This window comes from Marmota monax, unplaced genomic scaffold (assembly GCF_021218885.2).
Source record: "Marmota monax isolate L192 unplaced genomic scaffold, Marmota_monax_Labrador192_F-V1.1 WCK01_AAM20220418_F8-fsc00002, whole genome shotgun sequence".
Taxonomy (NCBI): Eukaryota; Metazoa; Chordata; class Mammalia; order Rodentia; family Sciuridae; genus Marmota; species Marmota monax.
In genome coordinates, this window is record NW_026693571.1 from 12607754 (window position 1) to 12634273 (window position 26520).

The window sequence follows — 26520 nt, forward strand, 5'->3', positions numbered from 1 at the left end:
CCTTCATACTTAATGGTCATATGAGAAATCGCAACTATACTTATTAAAGGAGTACAAAAACAAACCCCCCCATTCCCAGAAACATACTGCGCTCCTCCAGAGGATGGACGCCTTGCGCCATCCACCTCAGTAGGGCCTTGCCATTGCCTGAGTCAGGGGAGGGGCGCAGCAAATTTCATTCCCTTTCAATATGAAAAAGATGTTTTTAAAAAATTACCTCCAATCCAAATCTCACACACACATACCACCCTCCAAATGTTCTCAACAGCTGACTATTGAACCTACCCATGATGCCATGATGTTTTGTTTTGTTTTTCTATTGTTTTCTTTCTTTCTTTTTCCCCAGTACAGGGAATTGAACACAGTGCCTAGCACATGTGAGAAAAAAGCTTCACTACTCCCTAGTCCTTTTATTTTATTTCAAAGCAGAGTCTGGATAAGTTGCCAAAGCTGGCCTCAACCTTGGGATCCTCCTGTCTCAGCCTCCCCAGTAGCTGGGTAAGCCACCATGCACCATTGTTTGTTTTCTTTTAAATAAAGCTTTGTATATTCTAAACATATTCTGCCAATCAAGAAATATATTTTAAGCCGGGCACAGTGGTGCATCCTTGTAATCCCAGCGGCTCAGGAGGCTGAGACAGGAGGATTGTGAGTTCAAAGCCAGCCTCAGTAATTTAGCACAACCCTAAGCAACCCATTGAGACCCTATCTCTAAATAAAATATAAAAAAGGCCTGGGGATGTGGCTCAGTGGTTAAGCACCTCTGGGTTTAATTTGTACCAAAAATACAAATACACATATTTTAAGAATGAATAAATGAAAACATTTTCAAAATTATTTTTAAAATAATATGTAGTGATAAATGTCTTAGAGTAGCTTGCAGTTTCTTTTCTGTAATGCTTTTTAGGTTAATGAGAAGTTGCTCAATTATTCTATTTTTTTACACCATCCATTTTCTTCTTATGATATATTTGGCAGCTCCAGAAAGAAGCAGCTGTTAATTTTCAAAAGGAAATTTAACCAGATAATTTTCCAACAAACTTTGCATAATAAGTATCCCATACAACTTAAATAGAGCACAACAGTTTCAAAGAATAAGTTGGTTACTATACAGTCTGTTTAGAAAGCGGGAGCAATCAAATCCCCATGCCTAGTCTCAGTTAGTGGAGTTTTTATGTTCCAGTGTTACTGTCACACTCAGTTTCATGGTCTGCCATCCTCAAAACCAATAATGGTTATTTTTTCTCTACAAGAAAGGCAGATAGAATTTTTCTTCTTCTTTTAAGTACTTGGAAACATTTAAAGATATCATTTTTAAATTTTTTAAATGCTTAAATTATATAAGTGTCTTACTTATATGGTTATGTTATTCTTCAATATAAGAAAAAATTTTCAAAGCCTTATCCTAAAATAAAGAGTAGAAAGAAAATTAACTGTAAACCATTTATGATTTATAGGAATGTATTGGAATTCTTCAAGGGAATAGAACAGATAGATATTCATACAGTTACGCCACTGTTTGTCTAAATGGACCACATATGACTGTGGTCCCATAAGCTTATGAGAGAGCTGAAACATTCCTATTGCCTCATGCCATGTAGCTGGTGATGCTGGTATAAAAGGCTATTCTCAGTCATTTAAAAGTACAGTTATGTACCATGCATAAGTCTTGATAATGATAATAAATGACAATTTTCTTGATTTGTGTATTTGCTGTACTATACTTTTTATCATTACTTTTAGTGTTTACTCCTGTTTATTAAAAAAATAGCTACTGTAAAAGATTGTGCCATTGTACATGAGAAGCAGCCTCTTAACATCTTAAGTTAACTGAGTCTCTTGATTATATCAGTTATCATATGCTTGATTTGATCTCTTGTTTTGTTCATCATAGTTCCTAATTGTATAAAGTCTATGAGAATTGCCAGTACGGGACCACATCAAGTGATTGACCTGAAAATGAAATTAAAAGTGATTAAGGATTACTAAGGTGGAAAATCAGTAGTTACCATTTGCCAGCCAGGCATGTCCCATTCCACCATAGCTACAATCCTGAAGGACAAGAACAAAATGACGAAAGCTGTTAAAGGATCTGCTTCATTGAAGATACCAACACTAATGAAAATTTGAGAAGGGCCTGCATCAGACATGGAGAAAGTTGATGGATTAAAGATCAGACAGGCATATCCCTCTCAGCTCCATGATGATCACAGGCAAAGCAAAAGTTTGTTTGCAATTGTGAGAGAAAGGACTGGACCTGACTACAATGTTGAATTTACTGCCAGCTCGGGAGAGCTAAATGATTTAAGAATTTTTATTCATTACATAATGTGGAAGTGAGTAATGAATCTGTGGGAGCAGATGTTCAACAGCTGAACTTTTGGAAACTCTAGAGAAGCTGACTGTGGAGGAAAATTCTATGCCAGAGCAGACATTCAGGATGGATGTAACCCTCAGGAATAGTATATCTGAAGACTTCATCCATGAAGAGGCCAAGTCAGTGCCAGTTTTCAAGGATTTGAAGAACAGGATAACAGTCTTGCTTGGGGCAGTTTTGCCAGCTACAAATTGAGACCCTTTGTGATATGGCAGAGTAAGAACCTCAAGGCCTTCAAGCATACCACAAGCACACAGGCAGTGAGAAGTCATAGATGGCCCTCTTCCAAGATGCCCCCTGAATTGCTGAGTCAATAAAATGGAGAAGCACTGTTGTTTTAAAGAAAATAAAAAGCTTTTTAAGATATTGCTTATGGTACATAATCTTCTCTTGCACATCATCCAATGTCACAGCAGTGTTTCTGTCTTAAAACTCCACCTCCTGGATCCAACCAAAGGATCAAGAAGTAATAGATCAGCTTTTAACCTCTTCTGCCTGTGAAAAACCTTAGCTCAGGCTGCTGCCGTAGTTGAAGAAGACCTGATGCAATTCTGGAAGATTATAAGATAACTGCACCAAAATGTTGCTTAGTATTGGTGATGTCACCTAGGAGATGTCAAACAGCTTTAACCTGTGTGGGGGTGAAGATGACAGGACCTCTTAGAGGTGGTTCCTGAGTGTGGTGATTTGCGTGTGGTTTGTCTTTGCCAAACTCATGTTAAGGCATAATTCCTCAGTATAATAGTATCGAAAGAGATAGGTCTAGTGGGAGATGGTTGGGTCATGACTACCCTCACGAAAGGAATAATGCTAGTCTCACAAGGTGGATTTAGTCTCATAGGAGTAAATTAGTTCTCACAATGTTTGAAAAGTCCAAACCTGGTCCCTTCTCAGTCACTTGCTTCCTCTCTTGCCATGTAACCTTTCTCCACATGTACCTGCTTTTCTGCCATGTTGTGACAGAGCCAAGTGCCCTTACCAGATACCAGAACTATACTGATTGGATTTTCCAGTCACCAGAATTAGAAGCCAAATAAACCTCTTTTCTTTATACATTACCCAGTATCAGCATCACAAAGGAGACAATGACACTAAATAAATAATGATGAATTGTTGGAAGTGGAACAGGCAAGAGAAAAGGAAACTACAGAAGAAGTAAAAGAAGACCACCAAGTAAATTCACAGTGAAGGGTTTAGCAGAAAATTTTACTGAACTCAACAAGCTCTCCTTACAAAGTTTGAAAACATGGCCCCAACACTGAAAAGTTTTAATTAATAGAATTGTTCATGGAGCATTACTGTTCACAGGTGAATCTATGGTGTAAAAAGATAAGCAAACCATAATGGACATATATCTGAAGAGTGGCACTGCCCCAAGAGGAACCTCAGGCTGGTCCTTCTGGAGGGATTCCAGAAGAAGGTGTAGTTCTCATAGGAAGTGACAGTATTATAGGAGATATTGCTCTGAAGACCTTGCAGTGGGTCAAGGTGTGGAGATGAACACAGTGGTATTGATCCTGACCCTGGGGCCTAGGCTAATGTGCACGCTTGTATTCTTAGTGTTTAATGAAGAAGTTTTAAAAGGAAAAGTTAAAAATATAAGAAAGTTTATAGAACAAAGATATAAAGAAAAAAAAATTTGTACAGAAGAGTCAATATTTTAAATAGGGTTGGGGATGTAGCTAAGTGGCAGAATATGTGCATAGCATGCACAAGACCCTTGGTTCAATCCCTAGTTCATGCACACATCAATTTTTTTTTTAAGTCAAAAAATCAAGTTTATAAAGTGAAAATGTTACAGCAAGCTAAGGTTAATACAGAAACTATTTTTGGTACGTTCACACAATTGAAATCACCTACTAAAGTGTTTTTCAGCATGTATGCCCATTGTTAAACAATGCATGACTGTATTTATAACAAGATTTATTGCAAGGAATTAGTTTGTATGTTTATGGAAGCTTGGCAAGTTCAAATTCTGTAGGTGGGCTGGTAGGCTGGACTCAGGAGAGTAAATGGTACAGTTCTAGCGTGAATGCCAGCAGCCTGGGAACCCAGAGGAACCATTTGTGCAGATTAAGTTCTAAAACAGCCTTCTAGAGAATTCCCTCTTGATGGGGAGGTTAGTGTTTTTGTTCTACTCAGGCTTCAGGTGATTGGATGAGGCCCACCAACTTTATGGAAGGTAATCTACTTTACCCAAAGTTCACTGATTTAAATGTTGCTATTATCCAATAACTCAGTCTAAGTTGACCCATAAAATTAACTATTCCAGAGAATATTTTTAATATTGCTGAAATTCATATTTTTCTTTTTGCTGAATTGTTTCTATTCAGTACTGCCCATCAAACTAAGCAACAAGAGCCCTGCCTTGGTTCCTTCTTTTTTAGAGAGTCCTGCTTTGGCACTAATTCAGTCACATCCCTTTCCATGGAGCAAAAAGACCAAAGGTTCAAAGTTAGAGATTCACCAGGAGCCTTTTTCCAGGGCCTCATGGAAATCAGGTTGCACAACTCCCTAGATCCATACTCCTGACTGTGCCCACTCTTGCCTCTACTGGGACCAGAATTGGGTGGTCATTGGAGGCAGGGAGTGCATATGGAGGTGTGGCTGTTGTTTTTGCTCATGTTTAGGTGAGGACTTCACAATGCAGAAAAGAGTGTGGTATAAGAAGAGAAGTAGGGCAGGACCAGGGCCATGTGCCTCTTTCTTTATCCACCACATTCCAGCACACGTCTCTGAGGTCCCCAGAATGCTAAAAGAGAAGTTAGAACAAAGATATTTATCAGAATAGTTGTATAGGACATATTTTATATTTTATTCATCATTTCATTTCATTATTGTAACTTTTAAATATTTATATGTATGGTATGTAGTCTTCCATTTTTACCTCTGCCAAGATCCTTCATGTTGAGGGTAGACAAATTTGGAGGACTAGAAGTAGATTATTAAATTTGCAATTATTAAATTTCTTGACTTGGGCAGAGATTACATAGATGTTCACTCTATTGATTCATTAAACTAAATACAGAAGCTTTGTGCTGCCTTCCCAATAGAATGTTAAAATGAAAACAAAACAATGTTGTTCATAATTAGGGGGTGAAAATCTTGTTCTTAGAAAAACCTTTTTTCAAACTTGTCTACCACAGATACATAATCTCTGTTATAAGACTCTTGGCTCAGCCATCAAAATAAACAGAAAAGGTGATTTAAAAACTCTAGAAGATAGCAAAATTGTATATTTACACACATTATATTATAGCTGTATTATGTACATGCACATATATTTGAATGTGTGTTTGATATTTTGAAAGAAAATCTCTTCACATTTTCAGCTACAAGACCCTTAGTAGTTCTCATAGGTTATTGATAGAAAATATCTTCCAGCATGCTTTTTAAATTTGACTCTACATCTGTGGTTTGATAATGAGCAATGATAATAAAATGCAAAAAAAAAAAAAAGAGGGGAATTTTTTTAGGTTAGGAAACAGATGTATGTCAATTTTGTTCTACAATTTCATGAAAAGATTTTAGTTCTGGACTCATCTTCCACATATAAATATTCATTATAACAGACTGTTCTTATCTTTCAGGTCTTAACATCTTCGTCAAATAAAGAAAGTAATATAGACGGTATAGTATGTTTTGTTTCTTGAGTAACATATGAATTTATTTATTTACAGTAGTAGAAACCAAAAAATTAGGTTAAATTAATTAAAAAATTATATAAACTAAGAAAACTATTTTTTAAAGAACATTTGAGTTTTTAGATAAAATATCATTTTCTAATTTCTGAAAATGATAAAAACATTACTTTTAGGCTAGAAAATGGTTTGATTGTGCAGTGGCTGTTTTTGTTTTTTTTTTTTTTTTTTTTGTTAAAGTAATGAAATTCCAGCTAGTTCTTATAATAAGACACTCCAGATATCTGATTCTGGAAGATTCCTTATTATCTCTCATCATTTTAATATATAACTCATTTTAACTAAAGCTCTTAAAACTTATAATAAGATTGAAAATAAATACCATATTTTTTATTACCTTTACTTGAAACTGTTTTGAGAAACAAGTAAGGATATTCTATGGTAAAAATTCAACATGGGAGCATATGCACATTATGATTTAATCTTTCAAAATATTGCAAGGCTTTTGGCCTTTTAATATAAAATACAAGAGGCCCTTTCACTTTACAAAGTTGGAGGGGAAAATGAGAACTATTTACTATGTGTTGAGTTGCAAGATGTGTAGAAAGGAATAAAATCCTAGACATGATTGCATGGGAAGGCAAGATGTGTTCCTTATATGCTAAGCTAACAGATTGTTTCTTGCAATACTATCTCATTTGGGGAATTGGGTGGAACTGTAAAATTGGAATTTTACAGTAAAAGGTTTTCCTAGACCCTTCTTGTTGTAACTAGGATACTAACTTCTGTTTTGTTCATTAGAAATGAAAATGACCCTCAAAGGGGTAGGAAATAAGTTGGTAAGGCTCTCAAATTTTTAATGTAGTTTTATATATGAGGCATAAGTTAAATGAAAGAGAACATAGGACAAGAGTTTAGAGGGAAGTGGCTTTAATTAGAGAAACATAACATACTACAAATGTGACTCTTTTCATCTGCTTAAATGTCTCCTAAAGGTCTGAATTAAATGTCTTATACTGTCCTTCCTCCCTTCCCACCCCCACTCCTCTTCACCTCTTCCTTACACCCTTCTCCCCCCATGTTAAACACAGACCAAGTATGGCACTTCCTTGGCAAGTGATTACAACGTTTGAAGTTCTGCCATCAAGATTTCAACTTCTATGGGACTCTAAGACTCATTTTCCCTTAGTGCTGGAGACAGGCAGGCCTATGAACATTTGCTGACTTTCTGTTGAATTTTCAATTGTTTTCAATAATGTAATATGTAAATAAACACTGAAATTTTTGAATTTGTCTCTTTTTGCATATTTATTGATACAAAGGAAAAAGACTTAGTTTAATTTAATAGCAGACATTTAGAAGCATTGCGTTTGGGCCAGTTTTAATTTTTATACATGAAGGAACACAATTATTTTATTAGCATTTTTGTCTATATGGTAAAGGTGAAAATCACAAATTTAATAAGTCAATAAAATTTTTACTGATCCTATTCATACTGTATTACTCTTTTCAAATTCATTGCTGGTAAAGCTTTTGTTTAGGCAACTTCTGTCCTCTCTTATTAGTGCTTGTGTAAATATGTCACATTTTTAAGGCAATTTTCATAAATCATAATTTATGATTATGGAGATCATGATCTTTTTTGATTCTCATTCTTTCCCATTCTTTCAGTTCTCATCTCTACAGTGATGACTTCCAACTCTGCGTAGGAAGCCCAGATCTGTCTCCTGGGCTTTGCCTAGTGGACATCTCTAAATGCCTTTGACCCTTCTTGTCCAAAACTTAACTCATCTTCTCTTGTCTCGAACAATGGAATTATCATTCTCCTAGTTCCCTTCTTGAAATCCTGTTGAATCCCTCTTTACTCATGAAAACACATTAGTTTCTTTCTTTGCCATTCTTATTCCTTTATACCCTTACTCTGCTAGAGTTTTCCCCTTATTTCACTGGACTCTTGTTAACAGCCTCCTATCTCTTCTCTGTGCCTCTCAGATCCAGCCTTTCTACCTCTTTCCCAATTGCTCTAGTTCAATTTCATGCTCTTTTGTATCTTCACTAAGTGGTTGTCCTGCCTCCAACTTGATTCCCTCCATCCCATTCTCCACATACTACACAATGATTTTCCTAAAACATACATCTTTTTGTTGTTGTTGTTGTTGTTCTAATTAGTTATACATGACAACAGAATGCATTTTAATTCGTTATACACAAATGGAGTACAACTTTTCATTTTTCCATTTACATGAGTCGCACCATTTGTGCAATTGTACATGTACCTAGGGTAATGATGTCCTTCTCATTCCACCATCTTTCGTTTTCACCATTCTTTTTGACCCATACCTCTTCCCCTCCCTCCCCTTTGCCCAATCCAAAGTTCCTCCATTCTTCCCATGCCTGCCCCCCAATCATGGATCAGCATCCATTTGTCAAAGAGAACGTTTGACCTTTGATTTTTTGGTATTGCCACTAAGCATGATATATTCTCCACCTCCATCCATTTACCTGCAATGCCATAATTTTAGTCTCTTTTAATGCTGAGTAATATTCCATTGTGTATATATACCACATAAAACATACATCTTATAATGTTTTTCTTATAATGCTTTCAGTGTTATCGTGTATTTTTGAGAATAAAAATTGGATTATTTTCTCCAGAAACCCTTCTTCTAACTGTGCCATGCTACTCACCCCTCTGTAAACATTATATTCCCAGCACTTCTGCTCTTCCCTTGCCAATTTTGTTCATGACTCTTGTCCCTTTTTCTATTATCACTATCAATACTGCATTTACTGATATATTTTTGTGGTTCACAAAGCAATGTTATGATGATACTTTCCATTTAATGTAGAGTACCTATTGTGCAAAAGGTACTATTTTAAATACCACATGTGCATATATCCGGTAAGGTAGATGTTGCCCATTTCAAAGTTGGGGCTCTGAGAAGTTTTATAATTTGCCCAACATCACACAATGACTAAATTTCAGAGCTGTAATTAGAACTTTTTTGACTCCCTGGCTCTGAATCTCACCGTTTTTCCAACCTGCTGTGTATACTGCATCTCATACCTGATTCAGGCAAAGCTCATAGCATCCCTGTTGTACAGATGAGGATATAGGCTGCTAGAGTTTAATGACTATCCCAAGAGTAAATAGCAATGTTTTCTTTGAAATTACATGAACCTCTTTGAGGGACAAGAAAGATTATAATGGGAGAATATATATATATGCTGACTTTTTAAATTGTGCAAATAAACTTATAGAAATATAAAGAATAGAGGACATCTACCCTTGTAATAAAAATGAGCTGAATTATCAAGGGATAGATTGATGGATTTATACATGTGGCTTATTAGTTTCCCAAGAGTGGAAGAGAGAAATCATGTCTTATGGGACTTATGTGAGGCAACTCATACTTCATATTCGCCCTTTGCCTCCCCTTTTCCAAGCAGTGAATAATAAAATGCTACCTAGTTCATCAGCCTTACTGAAAAGATGAGTCCATCCCTTTGCAGTACCCCAGTTATTAACAATTGACTTCAAAGTTTGTGGTTTTTCATAATTATAATCTTAATAAATATAGAATTTTGAATTCAATGATTGCAAACTTCTTTCCAGATTACTATATAGTTTTTTGGTTTTTTTTTTTTTTTTTTTTTCCCACTGCTGGGTATCTAACCCAGGGCCTCATACGTGGTAGGCAAGTAGTCTACCACTAAGCTGTACCCCCAGTCATCATTATTATAATAGTGACAATTTACATTTCATGAATGGGTCTTTTATGATTGTTTCAGAATGTTTTTCAGACTATCTAATTTAATCTTTGCCAGCAGAATCCCAAGGAACAATAAATTGAATGGGCTTTATATTAAATACTTAAAAAAAAAAAACACTGGAAAATAATAGAGTCAGTCATTGCTAGAACTCCCTAAAAGAGACTACAAAACCAAAACTGACCCCTGGATGGGTTCCACCATCCAGGTAACACCCACAGCCAGTTCCCATGTCTGTGAAAAGCCAAAGGACTGAACTATTCAAGATTGATTTTTCTTGAACTTGCTATTATTTCAAATATCTGATAAATGTATGAGCTTTTATTTTTTTTCACATAGATAGAATCACACAAGATATATTTAGTATCGCTCTGTCATTCTTTAAAGGAGCACATTGAATTTCTTAAAATCCATTCCTCCATCAATGACTGTGTGCACTTTTAGTAGTTTATATACTCATTAATAACATTTGATGACTAGTTCCCAAGAATCTGCTGCTGCTCATTTGTTACTACCTTATTATTATCATGTAGTACATTACATGTTTAAGTTTTGGTTAGTCTCTCATTTTCATCCTCCTTTCTACATTCTGTCTGAGGTGTATTTGAGGGTTTGCCAGTGGGCCCTGTGAAATTCTTCATCAGAACCACCTAGAATACTCAAAAGTACAGATTTGTAGTGTTCTGTAAACAACTACTAAATGAGAATTTCTGAGGTAGGTCACAAAGACAATTTCCTACCCCCATGAGTTATGAATTAGAGTTCTAAGCCCTTGAGTTAGATTCATAGGATAGCTCACATTGCAAGTTTTTCAATGTTAATGTTCTATTTTGATTATCTTCCTCTAAGAGGAGATAAGGGAAATCAGATGTCTGCCTGTCATATGGACACATACATAGACTGTTATTATTGCCTCCTGTTAGAAAAAAAGGGGGAAATAAAAAATATATTAAGCTTAGTATTCAATATTATATGTGTTTTGGGTATAACAAAAAATTTACGTAGTAAGAATAAATATTTCTGGGCTGGGGATGTGGCTCAAGCGGTAGCATGCTCGCCTGGCATGCGAGGGGCGCTGGGTTCGATCCTCAGCACCACATACAAATAAAACAAAGATGTTGTGTCCACCGAAAACTACAAAATAAATATTAAAATATTCTCTCTCTCTCTCAAAAAAGAATAAGTATTTCTAAGAAAACTACTAGATAACACTGTTAATTAAGCCCATAGTAATTGGACTCCCCATCTGCCACACACTTGGGCTTCCTAACACCCAAAGAGAGGGAAGCCTGGGAAGCCTTGTGACAGTGAAAAAGTGGAGCTACCCTGACGAGTTCTGGAGGGAACAATGATGGGCACAGAAGATAGAAGAGCTTTGTGAAATATGTGGGAACTAGCCACAGATCAGGGTTTCTGTGACTGACCTGACATCTGCTCTGTTCAGAAGACAGTTGAGACCAAACTCTACTTTTCAGGTTATTCCTTCAATGAAAGAAGCTAGGAGCCCAGTGTTGCCAGACATAAGCTGTTCTTTGTATCAGTCCAAAATATTTATTGAGCTCTCTTGTGCATCTGTCAGTCATTCCTGAATGCCAGAACTCTCAAAGGATCCTGGTTCACCCTGAGAGGGAGGATGTCACAGCTTCCTCTTCGATGTTCAAAATGCCCAGTACATAGGGCTCTCACCCCTTGTAAAATAGCTGGTCGCAAAAGATTGAATCCCACTGCAATGACTTCAGTTAGCCAGCCCTCTGTTTTTATACATGCTTCCTCGTTAAAATTTATTCAACCATTATTTATTGACTGCCTCTATGAATGTGCCAGAAGTATTCCAAGTTTCCAGGATGCATCTGTATCCTGAAACAGAAAATCTCTGCTTTTGTGGAATTTGCATTGTGTGAAAAAGACAGAACATAAACATAGTAATTTATATAATATGTAAAAGAAGAAGACTAGGGATTAAGAATCAAGCTGGTTTCAGGGTAGGGGAAGAGAATTTAAAAAAAAATTTCAGACATGGATGGACCTTTAATTTATTTATTCATTTATTTATACGAATAAATATAAACCAGTGCCTCACACATGCTAGGCAAGCGCTCTACCACTGAGCCACAGCCCCAGCCCGAGAATCAATTTTTTAAATGGAGTAGGTCAAGGCAGGCCTCATTGGAAAGATGAAAGGTGAGCAAAGGGTTGAAGGGAAACAGGAGTGAGTCTCAGTGGGCCTTGGGTCTGAGCCCAGAGGTAGAAAATATGAAGAACAAAGTTCCTAGGGTAGGAGTGTATCTAGCTTGTTCAAGGAACAGCCAAAAGGCCTTTGTGGATGGAGTGGAAGGAGTGGGGCAGAGCAGCCCACATGGACCTGTAGTCCTCCTGAGGACTTGGCCTTTTTTACCCTGGAAAATGAGAAGCTATTAGGAATCTTGAGCAGAGAAGTAGATCACTGTGAAAATTTTTTGTGCTGGGCTTGTGGCACTAGGATGAAAACTAGAAAATCATTTACAAAGTTTCTACAGTAACCCAATAAACTTGTAAAGACTATTTCCTTCTTAGAGAATCTTCTTAGTATAATCACCTACAATCATAGAAAAAATTTTTATAAGCAAATAAATTTTGTAAGGATTATTCCAAGTTATATTGCCACTAACAATATATTGGATTTCTAATTTCTTCCTATATTTCCTAGAATAGTATAATTTGTTTAATTATTCCTAATATATTTAATTTTTACCTATATACTTACTAGTCACATTGTCTTTTATGAATTGTGTATTTTGTCTACTTATTTACTGGATCTTAGTTTTTAATCAATTTCTAATATCATTTCAACCCAGAAATCTAAACTCAGGCCCTGAAAATATTTATGGTGAGATAACTGGGGGAGCCAAGATGAAATAAACTAATTTTTATTGTTTGAGGCAGGATCAGTTACAGAGCTGTCCCTGTTATTTTGTTGCTTTTCGTTCTCTGTTATAAGCTCAAAATGAAAAGAAAGTGACATTTTATAACTTTCAATAATACTCTAAACTAAAACAGGATAAAAGAAATCATTGTGGTTGTGAAAGAAATCATGAAAGAATGTCAAATAGTCTTAACCAGTGAAAGCAACTAACAGTGGATGGCAGATCCTTGGTCTTGAACTAGAACTTGGTAGTTCTTATATGTTAAAATTAGGAATTAAAATTTTTTCCAAGTTGCAAGATTAGGGATTACCATCCTAAGGCAGAAGTTTTTCCCATTTGAAAGGTAGAAGATGAATATTAGAATTTAGGCCCAAATCTCATTCATCAGTAGCATTTCTATCCACAGATAGACAAAAACTGATAAGCCCACTGTGAAATCAGCAAGTCCACTCACTGTCACTTCCTGTCTAGCCAACAGCAACTCAGGCAGACTGGGTGCTTCTGGCTTCTGGCGCCAACACTTCCTAATGCCCTTTCCACTTGGCCATGTTGCAGCTGGAGCTAGTTCTTATCCTGAAATCTCAGCTCAAATGCTGCCTTTTCTGTGAAACCTTCCCAATCCCTTCAGACAAATTAACATTTACTTCCCTGTGAGAGGCGAATTGCACTGTTTATTCTTCCATAGTATTCAGGTATTTTGGCTTACATGGGAATTGTTCATAGGGTCTTTACTGAATTATAAATTCATGGAGAGATTATATTATTAATGTTTTTGCATTATTGTTTTACACATCGCAACAATTCACGTATCCTGTGAGGAAGACAGATATTCTTTCCATTTTACTTATTAAGTTTGGAGATCAAGTGGATTCTTGGGAATCTGAAGCTTGCACATCTCATACTCATACTTCTCCTGTCACTGAAGCTGAAAGCATTCAACGGGGTTTCTCTTTGCTCTATCCCAGAGAGATAAGGTAAGAATCTATTCCTGTTAAGAATCTCCAAAAGATGAAAGATGTCTACTCTGAATACTAGTTGTTTTAATTTAAATCATTTTTTTTTCTTTTTGGTTTGTTTTTAACGTATATAGACCAGATCATTACATTTAGAAAATTAATCGATCTTATATATTAAAATTAAGCATTAAATTTTTTTCCCCAAGTTGCATTATTCCTGCCTCCTAAAATCCCACCCTTCATTGAAATTTTTGTTAAAATCCTTTCTTCTTTTTTGGCTATGGAAACTCCAAATGAAGACAATAAACATCTGCCTAATATCAAAACAAAAGTCAGTACCTCATTCTTTATGCATTCCATATGCCTTTTTTTAATGCAGCCTGGAAATACAATGGGTTTCTATTGTGTTTTTTGAAACAATGATTAGTGTTACCCATTCTGGGTTTTTTTTCCTCCAAGTGAATAAATAATATCCAGAAAGTAAGATTCTCTGGAAGGGATCTTAGCAGTAGCAGCATTCAAGGCATTCTGAGAGTTCTCATATGAGATTCCTCTAATGCCCTGGGGACTGAAGCTTGACTTATGGATGCTGATCATCACATGTTTTCTTGCTGCTTTCTTGGGGAATATGAGACAAAAATAAATATATGAAATACTTGACAATAAAAATAGACTCAGGGCTCAAAGGCCAAGATTCTTGTTCCAGAACAGCCTCTCACATGGTTTTTAGTATAATTATTGGTAATAACTTCCATGTTTGAAACATAACCTCCTGAACTTGAAAGTAGAAGTCACATATTTTGATTTTCAGTTCAGAAAGATTATGAGAAGCACATGAGAGAAGACCTAAATAATCAAAGAGAGTAGTCAAATAAGAATAATAAGTAGTAAGGGGGAAAAGCCATAATCCATGTGGATCTAATATAAGTAGTTCAATTGATAAACTCTTATGAAAAAATCATTTAAAAGAGCATCTGTTGCACTTAAAACTTACTCAAACTAACCTATTTCACAGAATATTTTTCTTACAGAAACGTTAGCACTTCCTTTTTTCCCACAATATTAAATTTACCATTCCTCTTGATATCTTTCTTTAGTTATTTTTTTTCTTACAACAATTTAAAAATTCTAATTTACTCAAGAAGATTGTGAAACTCTTGGTAGATTTTCAAACCAGAATTTAATTTTTACTAATCCGTGCCCCAGCTCCTACTCTCTGACCCCTCAAAACAAGGTCCTACAAATGTCGGTAGCATTAGTGTTAATATTATGTCTAGAGTATTCTTAACCACTTTAAATGGATTTTATGTAATTCAGCAACTGCAATTAGCTGTAGACCATGGGTTGCTTTTCCAAATCTAAAGAGGATTTGCAATATAGAATTTTTAAGACTGAAGATTTCTTCTTATAAGAGGCAGAATGTAGACTCACAAAGGTCATTGCCTGCTATGGTTTGGATCTAGAATGTCCCCTAAAGGCTCATGTGTTGAAGGCTTGGCCCTTAGCTGGTGCCCTATTGGGAGGTGTTGGAGACTATAGGAGGTAAAACTGAATGGGAGGAAGTAGGTCCCTGGGGGCAGGCCCTGGAAGAGGATACATTGTTTCCCGATCCTTCCTCTCTCTCTGCTTCCCAGCTGCTACAAGGTAAACAGCTTTCTTCTGAATGACTTTCTGCCTCACAACAGGCCCAAAACAATGGAGCCAGCGTGCCAGGGACTGGAACCTGTGAAACCATGAGCCAGAATACATCTTTTCTCCTGAAAGTTGTTTTCCTCATGTTGCTTGCCACAGCAATGAAAAGCTAACACAGAAAATTGGTTCCAAGAAATGGGTCATTACTGTGACTATACCCTACCATGTAGTTCAGAAGTCTTTGGAACTGGTATGTGGGAGGAATTTGGAAAAATTTGGAGATGCGGGCTGCAGAAGCCTTAGAATGCTGTAAGCAGAACTTACAGAGCAATTCTGGTGAGAGTCCTACAATGCTGATGGGGCTGTGGAAAATAAAGACTGCTCATGACGTTTCAGATGGCAACGAGGACTCCATTGAGAACTGGACTAGTCCACATGTGTTACATTCTAGCAAAGAACTTGTGTGTATTTTGTCCAAGTCTTGGGACTTTATGTGAGGACGGTTTAAACATGATGGACTAATTAATAACAGTGGAGGAAATTTTAAGGCCACACAGCATTCAGGGAGTGGTACAGGTATTGCTGGTGACTTTTAGCCAGGTTTACTGCTAGGGAGCTCTGTTTCCCCAAGGCTGCCTATGAAGTTGTTTCCCCAGGATTCAGGTTCAACCATGCAGACACTCAGAGGAGCCATAGACCAAGCAGGTCTGACTGCTGATCATACTGTCAGCAGACCTATATGTTGTCCACATGGAGCTGATTTTGCAGAAATGCAGAATGCTGGAGTTATGGTGTCACAGAGGCTTTCACCCAGATTTAAAAGGAAAGCCTGAGAGGCCAGGCAGTGTGTAATAGGGTCAGGTGCCCTGTGGTCAGTCCCTGATAACGTAATGTGTAAATGAGTGAGAGTGAAGCCAAAGCTGCAGTGGGGGACCCTAAGGAGTTAGGAACAGATGAATGGGTCAAGAAAATGTGGTATATATACACAATAGAATATTACTGAGCCTTAAAGTAGAAAGAAATTATGGCATTTGCTGATAAACGGATGGAGCTGGAGAATATCATGCTAAGCAAAATAAGCCAATCCCAAAGAACCAAAGGCCAAATGTTTTCTCCAATATTTGGATGCTGATTCACAATAAATTAAGGGTGGGTTGTACCAAGGAAGAATAGAGTTACTTTGGATTAGTCAGAAGGGGAGTGGAGAGACAGAAGGAGATATACGGGTGGGAGGGATAGTGGAATTAATCAGACATTATTACCCTATGTGAATATATAATTACATGACTAGTGTAATTCTACATCATGTACAAGCAGAAAAAAATGAGAAGTTACATTCCATTTATGTATGATATGTTAAAATGCATTCTACAGTCATGTATAATTAATTAGAACAAATTTAAAAAAAAGAACAAAAGCCCTACTAGGGAGAAAAATAGTCTCTACATATGATAAGAGGAATAGCCTACCTTCCCTACACCTAACAAGATCACCTTAAAATTCAGGTAGCAAAAGCTTACCCATAACTAGAAGAGAATATTGACAAATCCATACTCATTGTAATTAGTAAACCAAGGAGACAGAAAATTAGTAAGATAAACTATTTGAATGACACAATTAATAATCTTGAACAATTATTATGATAATGTATTTTACATTCACAATTAGAGAATGTTATTTCCAAGCAAACACAGTAGAATTAAAGATTTGACTGTGTACTACAAAAAAAAAAAAAGAAAGAAAGAAAAAGAAATGCTAGACAAATAGCATATCTGCTGAGGAAAGCTGCAGGCAGTGAAAAAAGCCAGCCCAAGAGAGAGGCCCCATGAGCTGCAACCAGCAAGGACATAGGTGCAGGGCTTCCCAAGCCCCTTTGAGCTCCCATCTTGCTACCATGTGCCCCAGATGCCAGCTACAGAGTTATAGGATTTGCCCTGCTGGGTTCATCCTGGGGATGCTTTGGTCCCATCCCTCTTCTACGCTCCTTTCCTCTGTTTTGAAATGGGAATGCTTGCACCATGACTGTCCTACCATTGTATGTTGGACATATGTAACCCGCTTTTTAAAAATTATTTTTACAGAGGCTCACAGCTAAGAGTTTGCCTTGAGTTTCAGAGGAGACTTTGAACTTGATCTTTCAATCAGTATTGGAACTATTAAGACTACAGGGGGGTGCAATTGTAGCTCAGTAGTAGGGTGCTTGCCTAGCACCTTGTCTAGGCACTGAGTTTCATCCTCAGCACAACATAAAACTAAATAAATAAAATGAAGGTATTGTGTCCATCTACAACTAAAAAAATTAAAAAATAAAAAAGACTAAAGGGACTCTTGGAGATGGAGTGAGTATGTTTTGCACTGTGAGATGAACATGAGCCTTTGGGGGCCAAGGGCAGAATAGTATGTATTGGATCATGAATGTCAAGTGTTGAAGGCTTCGTCCCCAGCTGTTGACACTGTTAGGAGGTGGGAGCTCCTTGGAAGAAGTAGGACAGGAAGCCCTGGAAGGGGCGGCCATGAGAGGAGCTTTCTTCCACCATACCCTCTCGCCATGACTTTTTGCCTCATTTCAGGTCCAAAGCAATGGAGATGCCCAACATGGAACCTCTGAAACTATAAACTAAAATAGTTCTTTTGTCCTTTAAGTTGTTTTTGTCTGAGCAATGAAAGGCTAACACATTGCTTAAAGCCACACAGTGATCAAGACTGACATGAAATTAGATCTTTGAAACCCACACTTGTTTTGTTTTTACTTTCGTTTTGGGGTTTTGGTCCTGGAAATTGAATCCAGGGGTGCTCTACCATGAAGCTAAACCTCCAGACCTTTATTTTATTTTTGAGACAGGGTCTTGCTAAATTGCTGGCCTGGACATTGTGATCCTCCTGCCTCAATCTCCCAAGTAGCTGGGATTATAGGGCACACAAACCATACCAAGTTGTTCTTTCTTTCTTTGGTCTCACTTTCCTTTGTGATTTGTCTCCCTTAAATTAGAAAGTAACCATTGCCCTTCGTGGTTTATGCATGTAATAATAATTGTAGGACAGCTGGGCATGGTAGAATGTACCTTAGTCCCAGTTATTCAGGAGCCTGAGGCAGGAGGATTGCTTTAGCCCAGAAGACCAGCCTGGACAACATAATGATATCCCATTTCAAAAAAAAATGTGAATAATTATGTTTTTCTGGCCAAGGGAATAAAGATATAAATCTTTTACTATTCTTTGTTGTGAATTTCCAACTGACAGCTATTTAAAATATTGATGTTAGTACAAGATAGTATTCTTCATATGGAAATTTGTTTTTGTAATAAGAACTTCTTGGTAGGCTCTCAAATTTCAATTTGATTACCACTGTCCAACCTGGAAATATTTCTTGCAAACGTGACTATAAATTAAGATCAAATATAAGTTCAGGAATATTATATATAACTTAACCGTTTAAATTAAAAGGTATTATTTGCAATCAACTCACAGGAACTGGGGGGGGGGGCAAAATTATGTTGAATTTTTATGTAGGAGTCTAAGAGTAGGTTCTTGGCTCATCTTTGGAATGTTTACAGCTCTAGCTCCCCAGAGCCTATGTTAGGAACTGGGAAGAAATGACTGCAAATCTTTGTTGTCTTTGTCTTAATACTGACATTAGAAATTGATAGTTATGTCAATCTTAGTTCTTCAGTATTGAAAATTAGTGGTGTGTTAGTACTTTTAGCAAATGAAAAAACATAAACCAACCATTCTATTAAAAGTACTATCCTTGCCTGGCATGGTGGTGCACACTTATAATCCCTGTTACTGAGGAGACTGAGGCAGGAGGATTGTAAGTTTGAGGCCAGCCTGGGCAAGTTAGCAGGACATGTCAAAAAATAAAGGTAAGAGGTGACATGTAACTCAGTAGTTGAGTTCTTATGGGTTCAATCCCCTGTACTGCCAATAAAGAAGTAAATAAAAATATTGTCTTTATACTAGTATTTGTGTGTATATTTCCCCATTGTATAAAACAAAAATTACAACAAATTAGATTTGCCACTTTTTTGGTGGGGTTGAACTCAGAAGTGCTCAACCACTAAGCCAGATCCCTAGCCTTTTTTTAAATATTGTATTTAGAGACAGGTTCTCTCTAAGTTGCTTAGGGCCTCGCTAAAGTGCTGAAGCTGTTGGCTTTGACCTCACGATCCTCCTGCCTCAGCCTCCTGAGCCCCTGGGATTACAGGCATGAGCCACCCTGCCTGGCATGATTTTTCCACTTCTTAATGCTCTTTTCTAATTGTGCATTGAATGAAAGACAGAATTCCAGAGAAAACAGATGATATGGGAGCAGGAATTGACGTTGACCAGATACTCTGTGGCACAGATTCATTCTCTCTAACCATTTGCCCATTCCACGAAAGCTTCCTGCAATGTATTACAAGGAACATACTAAGGGAGGAGTATTGAGATTTGGTATTGGGTTGGGTCCTTGCAGTGACCATGACAAGAATTATTTACTGATAACTATATTAAGTAAATTTGACTTCACATATGCTCATACAAAAAGAGTAAGTAATTTTAAAATGTAATTTCAAGTTAGAGTATTGCTTACTTCTTGGAGATAGAGGGTACTTTTAATATGCATATGGAATTTGTTTTCTCGATCTTTTCCCTCCCCTAAAATAGATAATTTCACTCACAAACAGTTTTGTACTTGACAGTTTCTGTGGTACACCCTTATGTGTGGCTTAAAGTGCTACTTCTGGGGGAAAAAAAGAGAGAAACAGTGAATCTTTATTTTCTTCACAAACAGAAAGTTGACTATTGCTTATACAGAACAGAAATATTTGATGATAAGATTAGTGTAAAAATTCTGTCCCCAAGAAAATGCATTCAATTATCTTCCTATGATCCTTGAAAATAGGAATATGATACTTACCATCATCATCAGGTAGTGAGTGACCCTTTGTTCTTTATCACCATAGAGAACATTGTTATTAAAACCAAAGTTGTCATAGCATCATAAGAAGGTGTCAATAATTTTAATATCTTTGATACAACAGATAACAGGTTATTCGACAGTCCTTTTAAATTTTTTTGTAGTTACAGATGGAAAGTATGCCTTTATTTTATTTGTTTATTTTTATGTGGTGCTGAGGATAGAAGCCAATGCCTCACACATGCTAGGCAAGTGCTCTGCCACTGAGCTACAGCCACAGCCCTATTTGACAGTCTTATTTGCATTCTCTTTGGGATTAATTCTGCAATCATTTCAGCTCATAAAGAGAATTTCCCCTTACTCTGTTCTCATTAATCCTCTAAAGAAATATGATATATTTTTAAGTTTTGAATTTAAAATTTTTAGATCGTGGCATTTAGGCGAGAAAGAATACATTAAGAAATTAGTGGTCTTAAGAATGTCAGTTGTGTGACCTTAGCAAGAAATTACATTGAAAATCTCACATGAATTAATGATGATGAAATGACCCTTTAAACTGAACTGTTCCATAATTATGTTGGGATTGTACTTGCTGCTTATTCCCAAACATTGGAGTGTTTGAGGAAGAATAGCCTCAGGTTTGCATTTGTCTCATCTTCCTAACACTCAGGATGAACAAGAATAGCTTATTGACTGATTCATATAAGAGGTAAACCATTGTTAAAATAATTTGCCCCCAAATAGTCAAATACGTGATTATATTTGTGTGATTTTTAAAAATTTGTTACTTTATATATCCTGGAAATTAGTGTTCTATCTGACATGCATTAGCAAAAATTTTCTCCCAAAATGTAGGCTCCCTCTTCACCACATTGATTGTTTCTTTTGCTGAGAAGAAGCTTTTTAGTTTGAATCCATCTCATTTATTGATTCTTAATTTTATTTCTTGCACTTTAGGATCTTGTTAAGGAAGTCAAGGCCTGATCCAGTGTGATGAAGATTTGGGCCTACTTTTTCCTCTGGACTAATTCATAGGTCCTTGATCCACTAATTCATAGGTCCTTGAGTTGAGTTTTATACATGGAGAGAGAGGTTTAATTTCATTTTTCTGCATATGGATTTCCAGTTTTCCCAGAACCATTTGTTGAAAAGGCTAGCTTTTCTCCAATGTATGTTTTGGTGTTTTTGTCTAATATTTATGTGGATTAGTCTCTGTGTCTTCTATTCTGTACTATTGGTCTACATGTCTATTTTGGTGCCAATACCATGCTGTTTTTGTTACTATGGCTTTGTAGTATAGTTTAAGGTCTGGTATTGTAATGCCTCAAATAATCCAATCAATAAATGGGCTAAGGAGTGGAACAGACACTTCTCAGAAGAAGATACACAATCAATCAATAAATATATGGAAAAAAATTTCAATGTCTCTAGTAATTAGAGAAATGCAAATCAAACAACTCTAAGATTTTTAACTCATTCCAATCAGAATGGCTGTTATCAAAAATACAAATAACAATAAGTGTTGGTGAGGATGTGGCGGAAAAGGCACACTCATACATTGCTGGGGGGACTGCAAATTGGTGCAGCCAATCTGGAAAGCAGTATGGAGATTCCTTTGAAAACTTGGAGTGGAACCACCATTTGACACAGCTATCCCTCTCCTCGTTCTATACCCAAAGGACGTTAAAAACAGCATACTACAGTGAAGCAGCCACTTCAATGTTTATAGCTGCACAATTCACAATAGCTAAACTGTGGAACCAACCTAGATGCCCTCCAACAGATGAATGGAATATTATTCAGCATTAAAAGAGAATAAAATTATGACATTTGCAGGTAAATGGATGGAGTTGGAGAATATCAAGCTCAGCAAAGTAAGCCAATCCCAAAAAACCAAAGGCTGAATGTTTTCTCTGATAAGTGGATGCTGATCCATAATGGGGGAGGGGGGGTGGGGAGAATGGAAGAATTTTGATTGGGCCAAGGGGAGGAAGGGAAAGGGTTGGAGGATGGGAGTAGGAAAGATGGTGGAATGAGATGAGCCCCATTACCCTAGGTACATGTATGACTGCACATGTGTTGTCTCTCCACATTGTGTACAGCCAGAGTAATAAAAAGTACAATGAACTAAAAGGCTTTCTGCTGTCATGTATAACTGATCAGAACTAATAAAAAATAAATTTATAAATTCTGTTACTTGGGGCTGGGGATGTGGCTCAAGCGGTAGCGCTCTCGCCTGGCATGCGAGCGGCCAGGGTTCGATCGTCAGCACTACATACAACCAAAGATGTTGTGTCTGCCGAAAACTAAAATAAATAAATAAACATTAAAAAATTCTAAAAAAAAAAAAAAAATTCTGTTACTTTATTAAACTATTTTTGAATAGCAGATTATCACAAAATTTTGTCACAATACAATACACATTATCCACAGTTTCTGTGATCAGAAATCCAGGCAGAGCTTAACTGAGTCTTACGCTTTTGGACTGTCTCAAGATTTGACTGGAGATGATTTGCTTCCAAGCTTACATGGTGGTTAGGAGGATTTTGTTACTTTCTCATTTCCTTGCCACACAGGTGTCTCCAATAAGTCACCATGCTTCATCAAAGTGTACAAGATAAGAACAAAATAGTCTCCCAGCAAGAGACTTCATAATCCTTCATCATAATCCTAATTATGAATGTGATGTCATATCACCTTTGCTGTATTCTATTGGGTAGAAGAAAGTTGCTAGGTTCAGACTACATATGAAGAAAGAGATTCCACAAAGGAGTGAATAGAGGAGCCAAGGATCATTGATTGCCATTTTAAAGTCCCCCTACTATCACTATAAACATAACCAGTAGAAATTCAACAAGGGCCAATAGAAGATTGTGACATTTCAAGGGGGAATGTTCCCTGGCAAAGGAATTGTGTTCACTAGAGTCAAAATTGAGGCATATTATGGGAGAGTTTTTCCTAGGAATAGTCTCAGTGTATCTAAAATCTTGGCCAATGATAAGTAGTCACACCAAGCATAAGCATTCAATAAGTAGTTGTATTCATCTGAAGTATTTTATGTTTTGAGATTTTTGTAAGTATCTGGTGAGTTGTGAAAAATATAGAAAATACAGAAGAATGAATGACTTGGAAAACAGAAGAAGCTAATAAATTATTTTAAAAGCAGTTAAACCAGTGAAAAAACTATTAGAGATTGTAGTAGAACACCATCAAGGAACATAGCACTGGAACTCCTGAAAAAATTTGGGTTTCTCACACTTGACTGCAGATTATCATTGAAGTATCAGAAATCTCAGTGGCTGTCAGGGAATGACAGTGCCTGGGCTGTTTGAGTGGGTGTACATGGTTATGGGGGAAGGATTTGTATTGACTGAGATATCAAGACTATTAGGTAAATGTTCAAGAAGCAATGAGAAAGCATGGTATGATTGCTAAAGCTTTGGATCTGAAGTTGAACAGACTTCTATTTGCATTCTAGTGTCTATTTAGCATTTGTGTGAGCTGGAGTAAATGACTTAATTTTTTGAGCTTAGTTTCCTTTGTAAAGTGGCTTTACCAATAGTATCTCCCTCAGAGGTTTGTTTTGAAAATCAAATGAGATAGCATAAATACCATTTAATGGCATACAGTAAATATTCATTAAATATTAACTATTACAAATTGATGGCTATATACCAAAGAAAGAGAAAGAGATGAAATGGGATGGTTCAATTTTTGGCCAAGGATGAGAGAATGATAGCAACAAGAACAACTTAAAGGAAGAAAAATTCATTTTGGCTCATGATCCCGAGATTTCAGTCCATAGATGGTTAGCTCCATTGCTGTGGTCAGAACGTAGGACAGAACATCATGACGAAAGGGCATGGTAGAGGAGTGCTACTTTGCTCATGGCAGCCAGAGAGGGAGAGAGAAAGAGGCCACAGGAAAGATGCACCCTTCCAGGACATAGTCCCAGGGACCTATCTCCTTAGCCATGCCCCACTGAGCTACAGTTATCTCCCAGTGAGTCCATTCACACTAGGATGAAATGATTAGATCACGGCTCTCACAACAGATCATTTCACCTCCTGCATTAACACAAGAACTTTGGGGGGACATTTAATTTCTAAAACCATGACAGATACCATTGTCTTGTGATCATTTAGTTGTAGTTGATTGGTCCAAGGTAAGACTCCGCCTGCTTCCCTTGATTATTCCATCAGGCAAAATGGATTTATTCAAGACCTAAGCCTAAGCTGAGCTAACCGATATCCTCTTTTAGAAATCTGGAATTCAGACCAAGACATTTCAGCCCAGCCTTCCTGCTCCCTAGAACAAAATAGATATAAACTAAAGATAGTTGCATGGAGGAAAATAAAATATACACACAAGGGAAGAAAAAAAAAACTTAAGAATTCTAGATGTTCTGAGTCCTTGATCTGAGGGGTTCCTAAGGCTCAGCTTCATTCTTGCCTGGGATCCTTTAAAATTTATTCTAGTTCATGTTAGGTTTCTATTACTTGCAACTCCTGAGTACAGTCAAGAAGTCGCACGTAGGAGACAACTGTAGGTGTTGCAAAGACTTCTGAGGCATTTGGGGGAAGCAGATACTGTGAAGGGAGTATACAGTAAGAGAAAAAAGAGAACACCACCAACTTGGAATTGTGGGTGTCAGGGAATCCAGGGCTGGAATGGAGGGATAATAGGACAGCCACATCAAGTGCTTGCGTGGTTGAGTGAGGTCCAAGGAATCCCAGTGAGTTTAGCTTTGGAGGAGTCACTAGTATCTTTGACTGTCAACTTTGCAAACAGTGTTCCCTCCTTCATAAAATCATCTTTGCCTAGCACACAGGTTGAGCATGTCCATATTTAATTTGTGTCTGTTGGATAAATGAGTTGACTGAATTAAATCTATGTTGGTTATGGTTCAAAATAGTCTGATCTTTTCATGGTAAGGTTACTAATTCTGGCTGAGTCATTCACTTAGTCTTGAGCTCAGAAGCAGCACAGAAAACAGCTGAGACTGACATCATTGTGGCCATTTTTCACTTGATATTAGCTGCAAAGCCAAGAAACAATTCACGGTGGCCATGAGAAAAGGCAGGAGAAGAGGCTTCTTCAGGCTGCTTCAGGAAGATGGAATGGAGACCTTTCAGGAAGGGAGAGGCTCAGAGCAGAACGTAGTATGGCCCAAAAGGATCACGCTCATCAGAAACAGATTTTTTGGAGAATCAAGAAATATTCAGACCAGGTGAACTGAATACATTGTTGCTTTTAGAAACTGAATAACAAAGTAACGAATTGCATAGCTTTTTAAACACTGGGTTTTCCCTTAAAATAAGAGTGGATAGGGGCTGGGTTGTGGCTCAGTGGTAGAGCACTTGCCTAGCATGTGTGAGGCATTGGGTTCAATTCTCAGCACCGTATATAAATAAAGGTTCATCAACATCTTAAAAAAAGTTGAAAAAAAAAGAGTAAGTTTGAGCATGTTAGGGAGCATAAGTTACCTCTTTTTACTTACCTTTTTTTTTTTTAAACTGTGTGGTTCCATGTATCTGTATTTGATTTTCATAAGAAAATGTATTTGTATTTGATAAGGAAATGAATTGATGTGTGTCAAAAAATATATGCATAGGTGTTTTAAGAATATATTGTAAGTTTTTATTACCCAGATTTACATTTCTCTTGACCTAAATCATTGTCAAAAGAAGCACATAAATCTTCTACAAGCCTGATGATCCAAATGAGAAGAACAGAAAGGTATTCCCTAATAGTGCCAGAAAGACCCTAAGTCCCTCTGAATTTTACCTGTGGTCAGAAAGGAGAAACTACAACACAAGATTTTTTTTCCATAAGACATTTGGGAAGACAATGTGAGAGTAGAGACATGTATAACTTTGACCAGAGAAAACACTAATTTCAAGTTAGACTGCACGTCCCCTACTGACCCATATGGCTACCAGTATAGAAAATGTCACCTTGGTGATTCCCAGCTCTCAAAATCTTCTGTCAGATTACTTCCAAGAAAGAGATGGATGCATATTGATCCCCTACCAGGCAAAATAAAAATTGGTAATATTATGGGATCAGCTTTCCTGCTGCCAGTGTGGTTCTTATTTACAGCTAACCAAAGCTTGTGAACATTCATGGTAAGAGGGAGTGAGTATAAGCTTGTCACCTGAAAGCCTTGGCAGCTATGAGGTGTAAGCATTTTTGTTTAAAGAAGTAACCTAGAAACACTAACAAGTTTAACATCTAATGTGGTAGATATAGCCACTCAAATTATATTGAAAAGAATTAGCAGTAGGGAAAAGTGCCTCCCAACAGGTTAGGTGGAAGAAAGTTAAATACAAAGTAGCAT

General features: G+C 37.0%; 1 protein-coding gene across 9 annotated transcripts in view; it reads left to right on the plus strand.

Moving 5' to 3' along the window:
• The window catches only part of Ppa2 (inorganic pyrophosphatase 2), a 103570-nt gene extending 78067 nt beyond the window's left edge, over positions 1–25503 (plus strand). For 2 of the 9 annotated variants that reach the window (XM_046458892.2, XM_058583799.1), the window contains 2 exons: positions 5968–6007; positions 7110–7307. In XM_046458892.2, coding sequence (XP_046314848.1) covers positions 5968–6007; positions 7110–7138 — 69 coding nt within the window. In that variant the 3' untranslated portion in view covers positions 7139–7307. Of the gene's footprint in view, positions 1–346; positions 499–1894; positions 6013–7109; positions 7308–25218 lie in introns of those variants that run through there. The other 7 variants (XM_058583795.1, XM_058583798.1, XM_058583794.1 and 4 more) reach the window with 6 other exon arrangements.
• Positions 25504–26520: the final 1017 nt, after the last annotated feature.